The sequence below is a fragment of the Mytilus californianus genome, unplaced genomic scaffold, assembly GCF_021869535.1.
Source record: "Mytilus californianus isolate M0D057914Y unplaced genomic scaffold, xbMytCali1.0.p SCAF_8, whole genome shotgun sequence".
NCBI classification, from domain to species: domain Eukaryota; kingdom Metazoa; phylum Mollusca; class Bivalvia; order Mytilida; family Mytilidae; genus Mytilus; species Mytilus californianus.
The window spans coordinates 26,705,106-26,720,230 of NW_026262734.1; the positions used below are offsets into that span (position 1 = coordinate 26,705,106).

A 15,125-nucleotide genomic window follows, 5' to 3' on the forward strand; every position below is an offset into this window, starting at 1 on the left:
GTATAAAATGGTCTTAGGCCATGTAACATGTGTACGACTGAATTTAACTTCGGATCAATTTAGGCTGCAACACATATTTACAATACATATAAAAATGCAGAAGCTATAAGAAATAGAAATTTGTTACTTTTTGCTCATTTCTATACTAAGATGTCATCATACAAGAAGTCTGAGTGCAAAAGAACTCTTGTATTCAACTTTTTTAGCAAACAGTATGGTCTGATGGACATTTTTTTATACTTTTTAGTGGAAAATTTGCATGAAATTTTAGTATTAAAAGGCAAATATTTGAACCACTTACTATTCTACAGAAGAAAATAAAGGTAGCATATGAAATGACTAAGGTGCACTTATCATTATAAAGTGGGTTTTTTTAACAGATTTACTTAATCATTTCTGATTGACTTCAACTTTTATGAAAAAGATCCTCACATTTGTCATCCATCAAATAGGCCGTTCGACCAGGACCACAAATACGACACATTTTGTACATTTTGTTCTGTGATTATCTAATTTTCTCAATTTTCTCTAGATTCAGAGATCGCAAATGATTTATGAAACTTGAATTAAGCATAGTAACACGAATATCAAAACGTAAACACCTGTCAGATAGAAAGTCAGCATGCCTCTTAGGCATAAAAATGGAATGCTTTATCTAGCCATATAAAGTCAAAGTTGGACATTTTTACAGAATTTCTATCAAATAAAGATGTAAATTCTGTAGTTTTATCTTTTTCAGTTTGATAAATTGATACCAGCAAACCATTCAGGGAAGTTGCTAAAGTACAGAATCTACATTTACTGAATTCATCTCTTAGGCCCGAGGACACAGTTATTTCGTAGTGCATTTCTTTTAGACTATAAATTCAAATTTAAAAAATAGTACCTGGTCTATCTCAAAAAGATTTTTTCAGTGTATAGTACAACTTTTGAGACAAATCATATAAAAATTATAGAAAAGTCTACCAGCTCTAACTCAAAATATGGACAATTCTATTTTAAGGGGGTCTTTCATTCGGCATGTTCAGGTTGACAGTTTCAGACATACATGACATACTAATTTTTTACCTTTTTAAACTAGAACAAATCCCTACTTTACCTAAAAGTTCATTCTTAAAATATTTAAAAATGTAATTTCATCCCTCTACTTATATTTCATGCGTACAATTTAAAGAAATTAATTTTGAACGTGTATGAAAAGAAATAATTTGCAAGTCATAACTGTTTACTCTACAATGCACTAGGGACTATATTTGTAAACAACGAAAATTCAAAATACAATAACGGTGTCCTCAGACCATATAAGTAAGTAATAATAACTTGTTCTTGATATTTATAAAATCACAGGCATTATCTTTTTATGGGTTAAAAAATAAGCTAAAAACCATTACATATATGTAGAAATTTTCTTTTGCATAGAATATATTTTAGCTTTGATAGTTTATTTGAATTAAACATAAACCTGAATAATTTGTAATTGAGGACAAAATCTTGAAGTTAATCATTCTAAAAATTAAAATCAGGTTACCTAAAATTGTTGACCTCTTTCTTTGGATTCTTGAAAATATTTCTTGCTTACCTTAATACTAAAACATTTATACTAATATTTAAAACAGATCCATTTTTAAACATACAAAAGTAAAATTGTTTTTTATTTGCAGCCATTTTCATATAACATTATAGTCATTGAAAAACCAATACATGATATTTAAACATGAAAGAAATAAGTTGAATGACTGATAATTGACACCTCTCAAAAACCACAAATTAGTTTGTATAGCAATCAATTCCTTTCTTTTGATAAGTGAATTTGTGATTTTAAAGAATTAATTAACATTGAGATTAAGTTAATAATATGATCAAAAAAACAAAATGCTAGAATAAATTCCTTACAACATTTCTGTTATTTCTTTTATGAGAAAACACAGAGAAGTATACTTCAAAATATAAAAGCCTGACCCAGAAGAACTATCAACCTTGACAAACTTTGTAAATCCATCTGGTATTCAGAAATATCAATTAAATGACCCAAAGCAAAACAAAGCTATTGATTCACTTTTCGAGTATATTGCTAGAAGTGATTTACTCTCATTTTCAACAGTTGAAAGGAAATTTTTAAGAAATTTATAGAAAATCTTAACCCAAACTTTCAAATTCCAAGCCGGAAACATATCTCATGTAAATTTGTACAGACTAAGGCCAAGGATGTATGCCAAAAATTGTATAATAACCTTCAGGAAACTGATCACATTCGTTTGACTGCTGTCATTTGGTCTATAGGGCAATGGAAGGATTTTTATAATATCTATTTAATAGTTGCCAAGATTGCAGTATAAAATGTTTTATGTATGTTTCTTCTGATAATTAAATTTATAAAATGTAATGTGTAATATAATGCATTACTTTGGTAAAGTAATTGTAATTTAATGCATTGCTTTCCAAAATACATGTAATTGTAATTGTAATATAATGCTGGTTTTGTCCAAGTTATTGTTATGTAATGCATTACTTTCCAAAATACATGTAATTGTAATTGTAATATAATGCTGGTTTTGTCCAAGTTATTGTTATGTAATGCATTACTTTCCAAAATACATGTAATTGTAATTGTAATATAATGCTGGTTTTGTCCAAGTAATTGTAATGTAATGCATTATATTGCAATGTGCTTTGCCCCATGCCTGCTTACGGGACATTTCTACAGGCACTGTGTGAAAATTTGTCAGTTCAAAATATATTTTCATCAGTCCATGGAATTCTTTGATACAAGGAAATATTCACTCATTTGTGTCATATATTTGGAATGACTTATTAAAAACATTTGTCAGACATTTGGACTGACATAGTAAAAACATTTGTCAGACATTTGGACTGACATAGTAAAAAAATTTATCAGACATTTGGACTGACATAGTAAAAACATTTGTCAGACATTTGTTCTGACATAGTAAAAACATTTGTCAGACATTTCTAATTTGATTCTGACTGATAATTTTCAAGAAATCTGTTTCTTAATGTTCGAGTATTTACAAATGTTTAATTACAAGAAAATATCTGAGGATACCTTTTAAAGCTTTAACACACTAATTTACTGGCCTTGTGCACAATTGAAATATAAATCAGAAAGGGATCATTAATCTATGTAAGCAAATTGCAGCCAAATTGTCATTTGGTACATATTTCATGAAATCTGTATTCAAAGATCAAAGGAACGGAAACATCAACGTCACTTCAATAGGTGATTACTGATATTTATAAATCACTAAAATAAAATCACATGTTTAAGTAACATGTACCACTAACTGAAAATAAAAACAAATCTTTGTTTCATTCACAAGGTCAAGATCTAAAAGTGTATATCCTACTTTAACTGAATATTATATCTTATCTACGAAATTAAAACTGGGTTTTATTTTTTTTTTATATACAATATATTCTTTTACTTCAAAATGAACGTTAAAAGGTGTTAATTCATCTGATGTTAACTTATATCTAATGTGATAACAGCTGTCATGAAGAATTTGAAGAATTATTTAACTTCAAAAAAGAAAGAGACAATGGACCCAACATTAATTATATCATCAAAAGAGTGCATGGTTTAAATTCTTTGTGAAACTTAAGAATATAAATGCATATTATTTTAAAACTTTAAATACCCGTATACATAATATTTTCGCTAATGGTGCACTAGTTGATTTATAAAACCAAATTTAAAATCATTTTATTTGATTTCTGATAAATATTTATTATCAATATCGGCAACATCTGGATTAAACAAAATATGTAAATAATAGAAAAACAAAGGACATGGGGTATCCATCCTGACACAAAGTCAGTAAATGCCCATCAAAATCCAAAAGAATATAAATATCTGGAACACAAAATGCATTCAACATTTACATCTGATAAATGCTAGGCCTTAAAACGTTTTCCAACTCGAGCAAGGGGGATCTCTTCCTATATAAAGGTACCCTATAGATAGACCTGCTAATCAGATTTTTATATAAACTTTGTTTTACCGTTGTATATCAAATTCAAATTAAGATGTCAAAAAAATTGAAAGTGTATATGTGATAACTGAGATATATCATGAATCGGTCGAGTTTGCCATGGAATATATTTATGGGTTGTGATTATCAATATATGAATGAAGGAGGGGTTGAAATCCCATGTTGAGACCCCCTCCACTCGCCTTATATTTACAGCCCTTCTGGCCATGTTATTACTGGGGATCTAAACATAATTCAACATGAACATCTCCGAAATGTGGTATCTCACGGTCCTAAGTTCAGAGAACCCAAACACATCAATTGGAACCATAACTTCATAATAATTATTGATTCCATTGAAAACTACGTCAGAGGATGAGCTAACAAGAAGAAGTTGAACTAGACACTTAGTCAGAATGGGTCAAAACAATCAGGTTTTTGAAAAATCGTGGCATTCATATGTTGAAAAACTGAGGGAATGACCGACCAAAGTCCGTTTTTAGAGACAAAGAAGCGGTGAAATGTCTATCATCTCTTCACGATAAATATGTTGCTGTTCCTGCGCGAAAAAAGCCTCAAATAAAATTGTATTTGTATGTAAATTGTACTATTACGAGTGTCTTGTAAAAGAATTAGGAATAAATGAATACTCAGGTAATCCCACGTACAAAAACATATCATTTGACAAGGATGAGATTTTGGCTAATCATAAGTCTATCATGGCTTCAATGAACATTACATTCAACAGCAAATATGAGGACTTACTTTGTTTGTATTGGATACCTACGATTCACAAAATTCCGTACAAACAACGGTACATTGCAGGTTCATCTAGCATGTTCTACAAAGGAATTGTGCATTAGATTGAATAAGTGATCAGTATGCTGGAGTTTCTTATTGACAACATATTTGTTGAATTTGGAGGTAGACTTTTTCAACAAATTGTCGGCATTCCTATGGGAACGAACTCTGCGCCTCTCCTTGCCGACCTCGTCTTATTTTCATATGAGTCAGAGTTCCTTTAGACACTTATCAATAACAAGAAGATCAAAGAAGCCAGATCATTTAATTTCACATTCAGATATATTGATGATGTTCTTTCCATTAAAAATCCAAAACTTTATGATTGGGTTCCATTAATATATCCTCCAGATCTAGAAATTAAAGAAACAACAGACACGGCTTCCTTCGCCTCATTTTTTTTCACTTATACCTCGAATTTGACATAAATGGTCATCTCAGTACCAGAATCTATGACAAACGAGACGATTTTAATTTTGAAATTATAAATTTCCCCCACCTTAGCAGCATTATACCAACTTCACATGCATATGGGATATACATTTCCCAACTCATTCGGTATTCAAGAGCTTGCAGCTGCTACTCAGACTTTGTAAAACGTCACCACTGTCTGAGCAGAAAGTTGTTCAACCAGGGTTATGTCAAAGAACGTCTCGTCCTTTTTCTAAAAAAAAGTTTATTAGAAGATACCAAGACCTTGTTGATAAATATTCCGTATCAACTTCACAAATAATACATGATGGTCTTGAAGTATAGATTCTAGGTACTGACGTTGTTTGCCATCTTAATAATGTGTTTTAGTGTTCTTTTTATTTGTCTTTGTATATATTTTTAACTTTTACTGTTTAGTCCATTTTTGGTAATATACTTTTGGTCGTGGCTATGGTCATTTTTGTATTCTTGTCTTACATTTTTGCTTATGTACCATGTCTATATGCCTTTTTTTCTTTGTTGAACCAGTTATTTGTTTTATAGTGATTAAGGTTATAACACAGTTTGGACTACTGTACCCAAATTTTGACATTTTTACCTGTTATGTCTGTTTGTTTTGCTCACACATTGTTGTCAATATAAAGGAATTCTATATAACTGTCATACAAGTGAGAGGTTTAGCTAGCTGTAAAACCAGGTTTAATCCACCATCTTCTGCATAAGGAAATGCCTGTACCAAGTCAGGAATATGACAGTTGTTTTCCATTCGTTTGGTGTGTTTGGGCTTTTGATTTTGTCATTTGATATAGGACTTTCCGTTTTGAATTTTCCTTGGAGTTCTGTATTTTTGTTATTTTACTTTTTGTTACATCATCAAACAGTTCATATTAAAAATATGATCAGTAGTTTCATAATGCTTTCTAAAGCCTGTTTGCTCTTCGTAGAGTACATTACAATTGTCTAAATAACAATTAAGTCTATTATTCAGCACACATATGTGAAAAATTTACCAAAACAGCTAAGAACTGTTATGCCCGGTATTTATCGTGACTTGTGGTGTCTCATTTTACATTTATATATAAGTACAATAATACCTTCAGACCAAGGGTCTGGTATACAACCAGAATTAAAAAAAATATCAAACAAAGAAACAAAAACTGTAACATTTTATCAGCAGAATGCTTCAAAAATTCATTAATAATAATAATCATTTCGACAGACTTTAATTTTTTTCAACCCCTTAATAGCTTGTCTCACATCATTTTCTGATACCGCTCTATTTAGTTCAGTATTCAAATTTCTAATATTTTCTACATAAATATTTTTAAATGTATCATCATTTTCATCTTGGACAGAGTTCAATTACCTAAAATATTCATGAAATCAATCAAGAGACACTTTATTAACATTATCCTGTTTAGTCTGAGAGCTACATACTCTGTTCAGTAAGTCCCAGTATGATTTTCAATCATTTTGTCTGAGATTTCTTAACTTTTTAATAAAAATGTTATTATACAATCTATATTGATTACATAAACTTTTTTGTACTCTTTACTACACCTTGTTAAATTTATCTTGCTTTCAGCAGTTTTAACCCTCCAGTTATAGCATTTGTCTCTATGATGCAATTTGCGTTTATCATCACAATCTCTATTGAACCATGGTTTCTTAACCTTTCTTTTCATTAAAGAATTATTAACCCTTCTACTGACCTTTTTTCACTGATAACAAACCACACTTTGATGCAGCCTGTAAAGTTAAAGAATTACATTCATTAACTATTGAATTAATAACAATACTATCTATTTGATCAGTAGCTATTTCTTCAAGTTTAACAGCAATTGAGTGAATAACACATTCATCTATACAATCATTAAATTCACGGTACTTATCATTTTCCAACTTATATTTAGTAATAACAGTGTTGGGATCGTCAATATCAATATTTTCAACAACAGGCATACATGTATCTTTACATGACATTTCAACGTACTTTGCATTATGCACATCACTAAGCATTCAGTCATGTATAAATATATTTCAATAAAAATATGAAGAAAAAAGGGAAATACAGGCACCTCTTTAAGTATTTGTTACAACGATTATATTACAGCGTTGTTTTCAATACAAACTATGTTTTTGATAGAAAAGGGTGGGTAATATTTTACTTCACAAGTTTCCTGTTTTTATTTTACTGTACAAAATGTATGCTATCGATTTCCGTGCACACTTTACAGTCTAGTACGTTTTTATAGCTACATCACCTCAATAAAAGTATTATTTTTCAATTTTTCAATTTTCAATGGTAGGGGTAAAATAACATTGGCTAAGAAAACATATTTTTAAACATATGTTAATTAAACTGATATATTTTTTTGTACATTGTGACACTATACAATGTGATATACATACCATACTCATGGTGAAAAAAAACACATTGTGATATGTTTTCCAAGATATATTTTTGATACATATACTTGTTGGAAAATTATCATTAAACTGGACTGCATATTGATAATAAAAGTCTATTCAGTGATGCTCGAGGCCAACACATTTGAAAATTGAGAACCTAATACAAACGTTGAAGAACTGATCAACCAAATGTAAAAGTAAGAGGGCTAAAAAGACATGCCTTAGATGAATGTCTATGATATCTTTTCCAACACTTTGATTTCTTCGATTATAAGACAAATGGGTGCTAAATTGCTTTTTTTTAATAGAAACAGTGTGATGATTTGAGACTCGTACATCGCAATGCTCCTTTCCCCTTGTAACTTGTGTCTTTTTAACTTGGTCAAAATACGCGTATTTCATTTTAGGTTGCTAGTTAAAGTTTTTTTTCATTCTGTCATCTGCATAACTGAATATTTATTAGGGAATGGTACTACGTGAGGAAATAATTAGTTAATCAGCAAACTCCAATATCCTTTTTAAATGAGGCATACTTGCGATATATCTGCACTTTCACACTTTTGAATCTAGTGAAGTCATTTCTTTGAAACCGTTTTTAAAACTCAAAAAGTTTAGCATCTTATCCTAATCATATGATTATTTTCATTTTAAACAGAAACCATAATTGTGTATACTGAAGGGAGAATGTTTAAAAAAGAACAAAATAAGACTATCACAACTGACAAGCGTTTGACTTAATTCAATATATTAACTGTAGTTCGCAATGGGACGTTTTCAAGAGTGATATTGTATCGACTATGTCAATTTTTTTTTTAAATTTTATTAACTTACATCCCAATTAATGTTTTTCCTTAGATTGAATTGGTGATCTCATTAATCAACTTCAAACAAAGTTTTTATCATTACGTTCACCCCGATTGTTAAAGAAAAAAGGAATGATTTTGAAAAACTCATTTGGAACAGTTTAAAAGAAGGGCGAAAGATACCTGAGGGACAGTCAAACTCATAGATCGAAAATAAACTGACAACGCCATGGCTAAAAAATAAAAAAAAAAAACAGACAAATAATAGTACATAACATAGAAAAATGAAAACTAAGCAACATTTAAATTACCTTGAATCCCTAATTAAAGTTTCATATTCCAATAAAAGTAATTCATATCAAACTTCATTTAATCTGTATTAAGTATTGTTCACATTTTTTTTTAATGATACCATGTAGGTGACACAGAGAATTTTGATATCAAATCAGCAGGAAATTAAATGCATATTCAGGACGAGAACATGAATATGAAACATGCTTCATACAAGACCGACACGCTTGATATTTAACGTGTTCATAAAGTAAGTCCGAATAAAGACATGTCATCCTACCTATACACATCTCCTTTATATACAGTATTCGGACTCCGACCCTATGGTAAAAGAGAGGCGAAGGATACTAAAGGGACAAAAAGTCGAAAATAATAACATATTGTTTTAGTTCATGTTGGTAGCACAGTCTTAGTTATTTTACTTGAGGGACTGAAATGTTTGACCCAAAAAGCCCCCCCCCCCCCAAGAAAAAAAAAACTGTTTGCTTCTCCATCTAGATATCAACTTATGCAAAAAAGTTTTCCAAAAAGATAGGAACGTTATTTAATCGAATATTTACATTAATTTTGTATTTGTAATTTACAGGTATTAATTTGATCGAAATCGTCAACAACAAATCAGAACAAATATTTATTCTCATTTTTAAAACTAAGGAGCTCAAACTTTGTATCAGAGATCCGGAATGCACACGTCTTCATCAATCCAGAAACTTCCATTGTCTCAGCGACTTGCATTCAGCATTGGCCATTTTCTCAATGATCTAACTCAATCTATGTGGTTAAGTTATTTGATAATCTATCTTAGCCAAGTGAAAGAATTCAATGATATTTCTGCAGGACTATTACTGTTGATAGGGCAAGTAAGTGATGCTCTGTTTAATCTTTTCATTGGTCTTGGATCAGATAAGACTAATGGACTGTGCAAAATGGGAAAACGAAAAACTTGGCATTTATTCGGTAAGTTTTATAAAAATGTATATATGTATTGTTTTTAATAAATAGAAGCCATATATGGTGAAATTCTTTAATTCTTAAGTTTCTAGGAACCTGAGTATTCATTAAAACGAATTGTTCAGTATAATTTTACTTGAAGTTGTGTTTTATGTTGTATAGAAATTATGATATTATTGAGTTGGTATGTTGTATTGTGCAACACACAATGAACCCATAACATGTTACTGTGCCTGTCGTGAGTCAGGAATCTTTTCAGGTGGAGTTTTACAGTGAGAACAGTGAATACAAAAACAACATATTGATTTGGGAAATATTACTATATCCCTTAAAGGGGCATTGGCTGTCTGTTTGACTCAAATTCTCATATTTTACTTATGATTTACAAGTTCCTGTTTCCTCGTGACCATGCATTGATGAGTTTTAGTATTAATAACTAATAAAAACCCAAATGAAATGGGTATCCATCCATGACACAAAATCAGTACATGCTCAGCAAAAAAAAAACCAAGAAAGCAAAGGAGCAGCGCTTTCAATGCTGTTCTTCATCTCAAAGTCACTAAGTTGGTTTTATACTTTATTTGTTTTAAGGGATATTATTTGATCCCTTGAAGGTTGACGTTTGCCTTAAGCTGGAAAATTTATGGTCTAATTAAGCTATAGATAAGCATATGTTTTCCTCGATAAAAAGATGGTAAAAAATGGGTTCATTCTTATAAACAACTATGCTTGATAGTTCTGCATTTTATTTCCTTAAATAAAGAAGTGCTGAACTTTGGGAAATCTCATAATTATCAGGTTAGAATTTATTAATCAATATATAATATATTTTTTTTTAATTTCATTTATTTCTTTTTTGTTCAAGGTTTATAAAAATCAACAATATTGAAGGAATGACTGTAATATTTTTTTGTCTATGAAGAAATAACATTGAAAATGTGGTGCACACTGAATAACCCGCGTAGCGGGCTATTTAAAAGTGTGCACCACATTTTTGATGTTATTTCGAATAGACAGAAAAATGTTACAGTCATTCCTTATAATTTAATTCTAAATTCCATTTTAAGGAGTGCCACATGAAAAAACATTGATGACGTCATGGTCACATGACAAAATTATGTCTATGAGCTGATAGACAAAAAACTTTCAGCTAATCAAAAGACGTGTTTCATCCAAAACTAAATTATTAATTTTTAAATATGAAAAGTTGTCAGACGATTTATCAAACGTAATGGCAATATCTCACATAACCCTTTAAAGCTAGGTGAGCTAATACATTGTAGGTGCAGAAACTATTATTTTATTGTATGTCTGGAAATGTTTTCTGCCTAGATTCTCAAGTCCTGGTTGAAAGTATACAACATTTTTTATTCCAATATAAAATTACTTTTGATAAAATGGTAAATTCAATTTATTTGTACTTAGTTATAGATTTCTAGTAGAAAAAATGAAAAATGAAAAATAAAAATTTGGTATTATGACCAAAATATTTGACTGAATTTGAAATGCAAAAAATTATTGCATAATCAACATCGTTTTAAAAAAATTATTTTGTGGAGAAAGATATAAATAGTGAACTTCGAAGGAAAGTGCAGATGAAAATAGAAACATACAGTTTTTACATCATGAAATACAAATAGAGCAGTGCTGTCATTATATAACCTCAAATTTAGATTTAACAAGTAAGTTAAACAATGTAATTTACTTTTAGAAGTCAGTAAGGCCTTGTGAGTTTCGTCCCTTTATATAAATATGATGCATAAATGAATGACCATTTGTACTGGGGACTCTTTAGTAGGCAGTACATATGGTTAACCTGTGTGTCAAAAACACCTGGCATCATACATTATTGCAATAAGCATGTTTTGTGTATTCAATCATGCTTTCCTTTATTTGGCTGTCTGGGAGACAAAGAATATTAGGTTCATATGGAAACGAAATGCTTAAATCTCATTGAACAGTTAATGTAATGCTTTATGCTTTAATCTCATTGAACAGTTAATGTAAGTACTATGTGCAGACAGTTGTTAAAGAGATCTATATATAGATTATGTAGATATGGGTGGGCTGTTTCAATATCTTTATTCCATACAGAATGTACATGCATAACAATAAACTCAGCTAAATTTTAAAAACTAAACTTAAACAGAAAGCTCAATCCAGTGATATACTATGTAATACTGACCATAATCATGATTAAAATGTTACTTAAATTATCACTGTTTGATACCAAACTGCATGGAAATCCTGAAAAAATTATGCAAATCACTTCTATTAGATGTAGAATAAGAAATAAATAATGCTGTATTAAAAATATTCAGTGCAAAGCTAAATATGGCGATAAAAAATTGTAAATATTTATTGATTATTGGTGTTTTAACGCCATTTTAAAGTACATTGAGCTATTTCGTGGTGGCCAATTTTTGTAAGAGGTGGAAACCGGAGTGCCTAGAGAAAACCGTCGACCTTTGATAGGAAAATTGACAACCTTAGTCAATTCAGATTGGAGAGCACCCGCACGAGCAGGTTTGAACTTAAAACCTCAGTGTTGACTGGCTAGTAATTACAGTAATAACTACTTAGACCACACGGCCACCGAGGCCCCTTAAATTGGTAAATACGCAATATGATAAACAATTCTGCAATTAGAATATTTATGTTTTCTGTAAATCAAGGTTATATTAAATTTTAGTGTAGGTTTGTTTAGTTTTTACGAACAGACAAAGCCATGATGTTTTGCTCCTATCCCCTTGCAAGAAGTGAAAAAAAATTACAGATGTTTTCTACATATAACATTTTATAACTTATTATACGGTCAGATAATTTAAGCTTACTTACTTGTTCATCATTTTCTACTTTTTTACATTTTCTTGCTGTTAATTCCAATTAAATATCATGAAACATGTGAATTAAATGATGAAATTTCATAAATTATTGTTACTAGCATCATATTCACTTTCCTTTGTAGAACATTGTAACAGATGTGCCTTATAAAACTTTGCGCTTGAAAAAAGCTTTACAGACATTACATTCAATTGAGTCATCGTTGTATTTCTCTTTTAGTTGTCTTTTATTACTTTAGGATACCATACGGCATATTTTGTTAATAGTCAACAAAAAATTATAAAACATGCTACACAGAGGAACAAGTGATCAGTATGCTGGAGTTTCTTATTGACAACATATTTGTTGAATTTGGAGGTAGACTTTTTCAACAAATTGTCGGCATTCCTATGGGAACGAACTGCGCGCCTCTCCTTGCAGACCTTTTTTTATTTTCATATGAGTTCCTTCAGACACTTGTCAAAAACAAGAAGATCAAAGAAGCCAGATCATTTAATTTCACATTCAGATATATTGATGATGTTCTTTCCATTAACAATCCAAACTTTTCTGATCGGGTTCCATTAATATAACCTCCAGAACTAGAAATTAAAGAAACAACAGACAGGCTTCATTCGCCTCATTTTTAGACTTTTACCTCGAATTTGACATAAGCGGTCATCTCAGTACAAGAATCTATGACAAACGAGACGATTTTAATTTTGAAATTGTTAATTTTCCTCATCTTAATAGCAATATACCAACTTCACCTGCATAAGGGATATACATTTCCCATCTCATTCGATATTCAAGAGCTTGCAGCTGCTACTCAGACTTTGTTCAACGTCACCAGTTTCTAAGCAGAAAGTTGATGAACCACGGGTATGTCAAAGAACGTCTCGTCCTTTTTCTAAAAAAAGTTCATCGGAAGATACCATGATCTTGTTGATAAATATTCCGTATCAACTTCACAAATAATACATGATGGTCTTGAAGTATAGATACTAGGTACTGACGTTGTTTATCATCTTAATAACGTGTTCTATTATTCTTTTATCTGTCTTTGTAAATTATCACTTTTACTGTTTAGTCTATTTTTGGTAATATCCATTTGACGTGGCTCGGTACTTTTACATCCCGTCATTGTGTTATTGTGCTATGGTAAATTTTTGTATTCTTCTCTTTCGTTTTTGCTAATGTGCTTTGTCAATATGCCTTTTTGTTTTTCTTTGTTGGCATATTTGCTTGATTTTGTAGTGATTCATTTGACGTGGCTCGATACTTGTACATCCCGTTATTGTGTTGTTGTGCTATGGTAAATTTTTGTATTCTTGTCTTTCGTTTTTGCTAATGTGCTTTGTCTATATGCCTTTTTGTTTGTCTTTGTTGACATATTTGCATGTTTTTGTAGTGATTAAGATTATAACACAACGTTGACTGCCGTACCCCTATTTTTGACATTTTTACCTATTATGTCGGTTTGTTTTTACACACATCGTTGCCAATATGATGGAAATTTATGCGACTGTCATACAAGTGAGAGGTTTAGCTAGCTAGAAAACCAGGTTTAATCAACCATTTTTCTACATAAGAAAATGCCTGTACCAAGTCAGGAATATGACAGTTGTTATCCATTCTTTTGATGTGTTTGAGCTTTTGAATTTGCCATTTACTTAGGGACTTTCCGTTTAGAATTTCCTCGGAGTTCGGTATTTTTGTAAATTTACTTTTTAATACCTTTTTTTTTAACAAAACGATTTGTTTTACATATACTGCACATGCAATTCGAGCAATCTGCCGTCTGTTTCGCTATTTAATACATTTTAACAACGGCATTCAAGTAAAATTCTGTCGAAGTTGACAATAAATGTTCATTTAGATATGTAGCAAAATGTCTAATACGAATATCATTTTTTTTTCATTACTGAATTAAAAAATAGAAAAAGAATGTAACCTTTTTTGTCAGGTTTTTTTCTCATTTTATCCATTTTATACAGTAAATATGGAGTGAGTCGTGGATGCTGTTATGACACTAATTCCACTTAATAATTGATGGAGGACGATATTTAGGTCCTTTTCTAAGGATTAATTTCAACTCTCGGTCCTGGATTATGAAAAGGTCTACTGTCATAAAATGGGAACTGTGTTATACACGTATTTGGAATTGCTGCAATTTCATGACATAGGTGTATTGTCACTGATAATAACATTTTTACAACATCTCGCTTTATCTAAAATTTATTTCCGGGTAGATGTTTTGTAAACATAACAAGTTAAAGGAATCTCAGTGTCAAAATAGTCAGGAGTTTGATCGTTTATAGAATGGTCATTAAGAATACCGGCAATATTCATAAAATCAAAAACTTTATTGACACGTCTGATTTTAAAGAAATGTTTTTTGTGATCTTCAGGGCAATCAATGTTTGGAAACAATTTAGAATATATAACAGTATGCAATTTTAATTTGAACGATTTCATACTTAGGACTGCAATAATAAATTTTGTTGCAATCCTCCAAAATATGCACATTTTACTATGAAATCATTGTTTCTGACAATTTGTACATCATCATCTATACAATACATTCACATCAGTATTTTATTAGGAATGTGCAATATTAATT

At 30.5% G+C, this 15,125-nt stretch overlaps 1 protein-coding gene across 3 annotated transcripts in view; it reads left to right on the forward strand.

The window, feature by feature from the left end:
- Positions 1 to 1,210: 1,210 nt before the first annotated feature.
- LOC127711242 (major facilitator superfamily domain-containing protein 12-like) overlaps positions 1,211 to 15,125 on the forward strand; it is a 256,747-nt gene continuing 242,832 nt past the window's right edge. For all 3 annotated transcript variants that reach the window (XM_052217236.1, XM_052217237.1, XM_052217235.1), the window contains exons 1-2: positions 1,211 to 1,305; positions 9,315 to 9,685. In XM_052217236.1, coding sequence (XP_052073196.1) covers positions 9,412 to 9,685 — 274 coding nt within the window. In that variant the 5' untranslated portion in view covers positions 1,211 to 1,305; positions 9,315 to 9,411. The remainder of the gene's footprint in view (positions 1,306 to 9,314; positions 9,686 to 15,125) is intronic.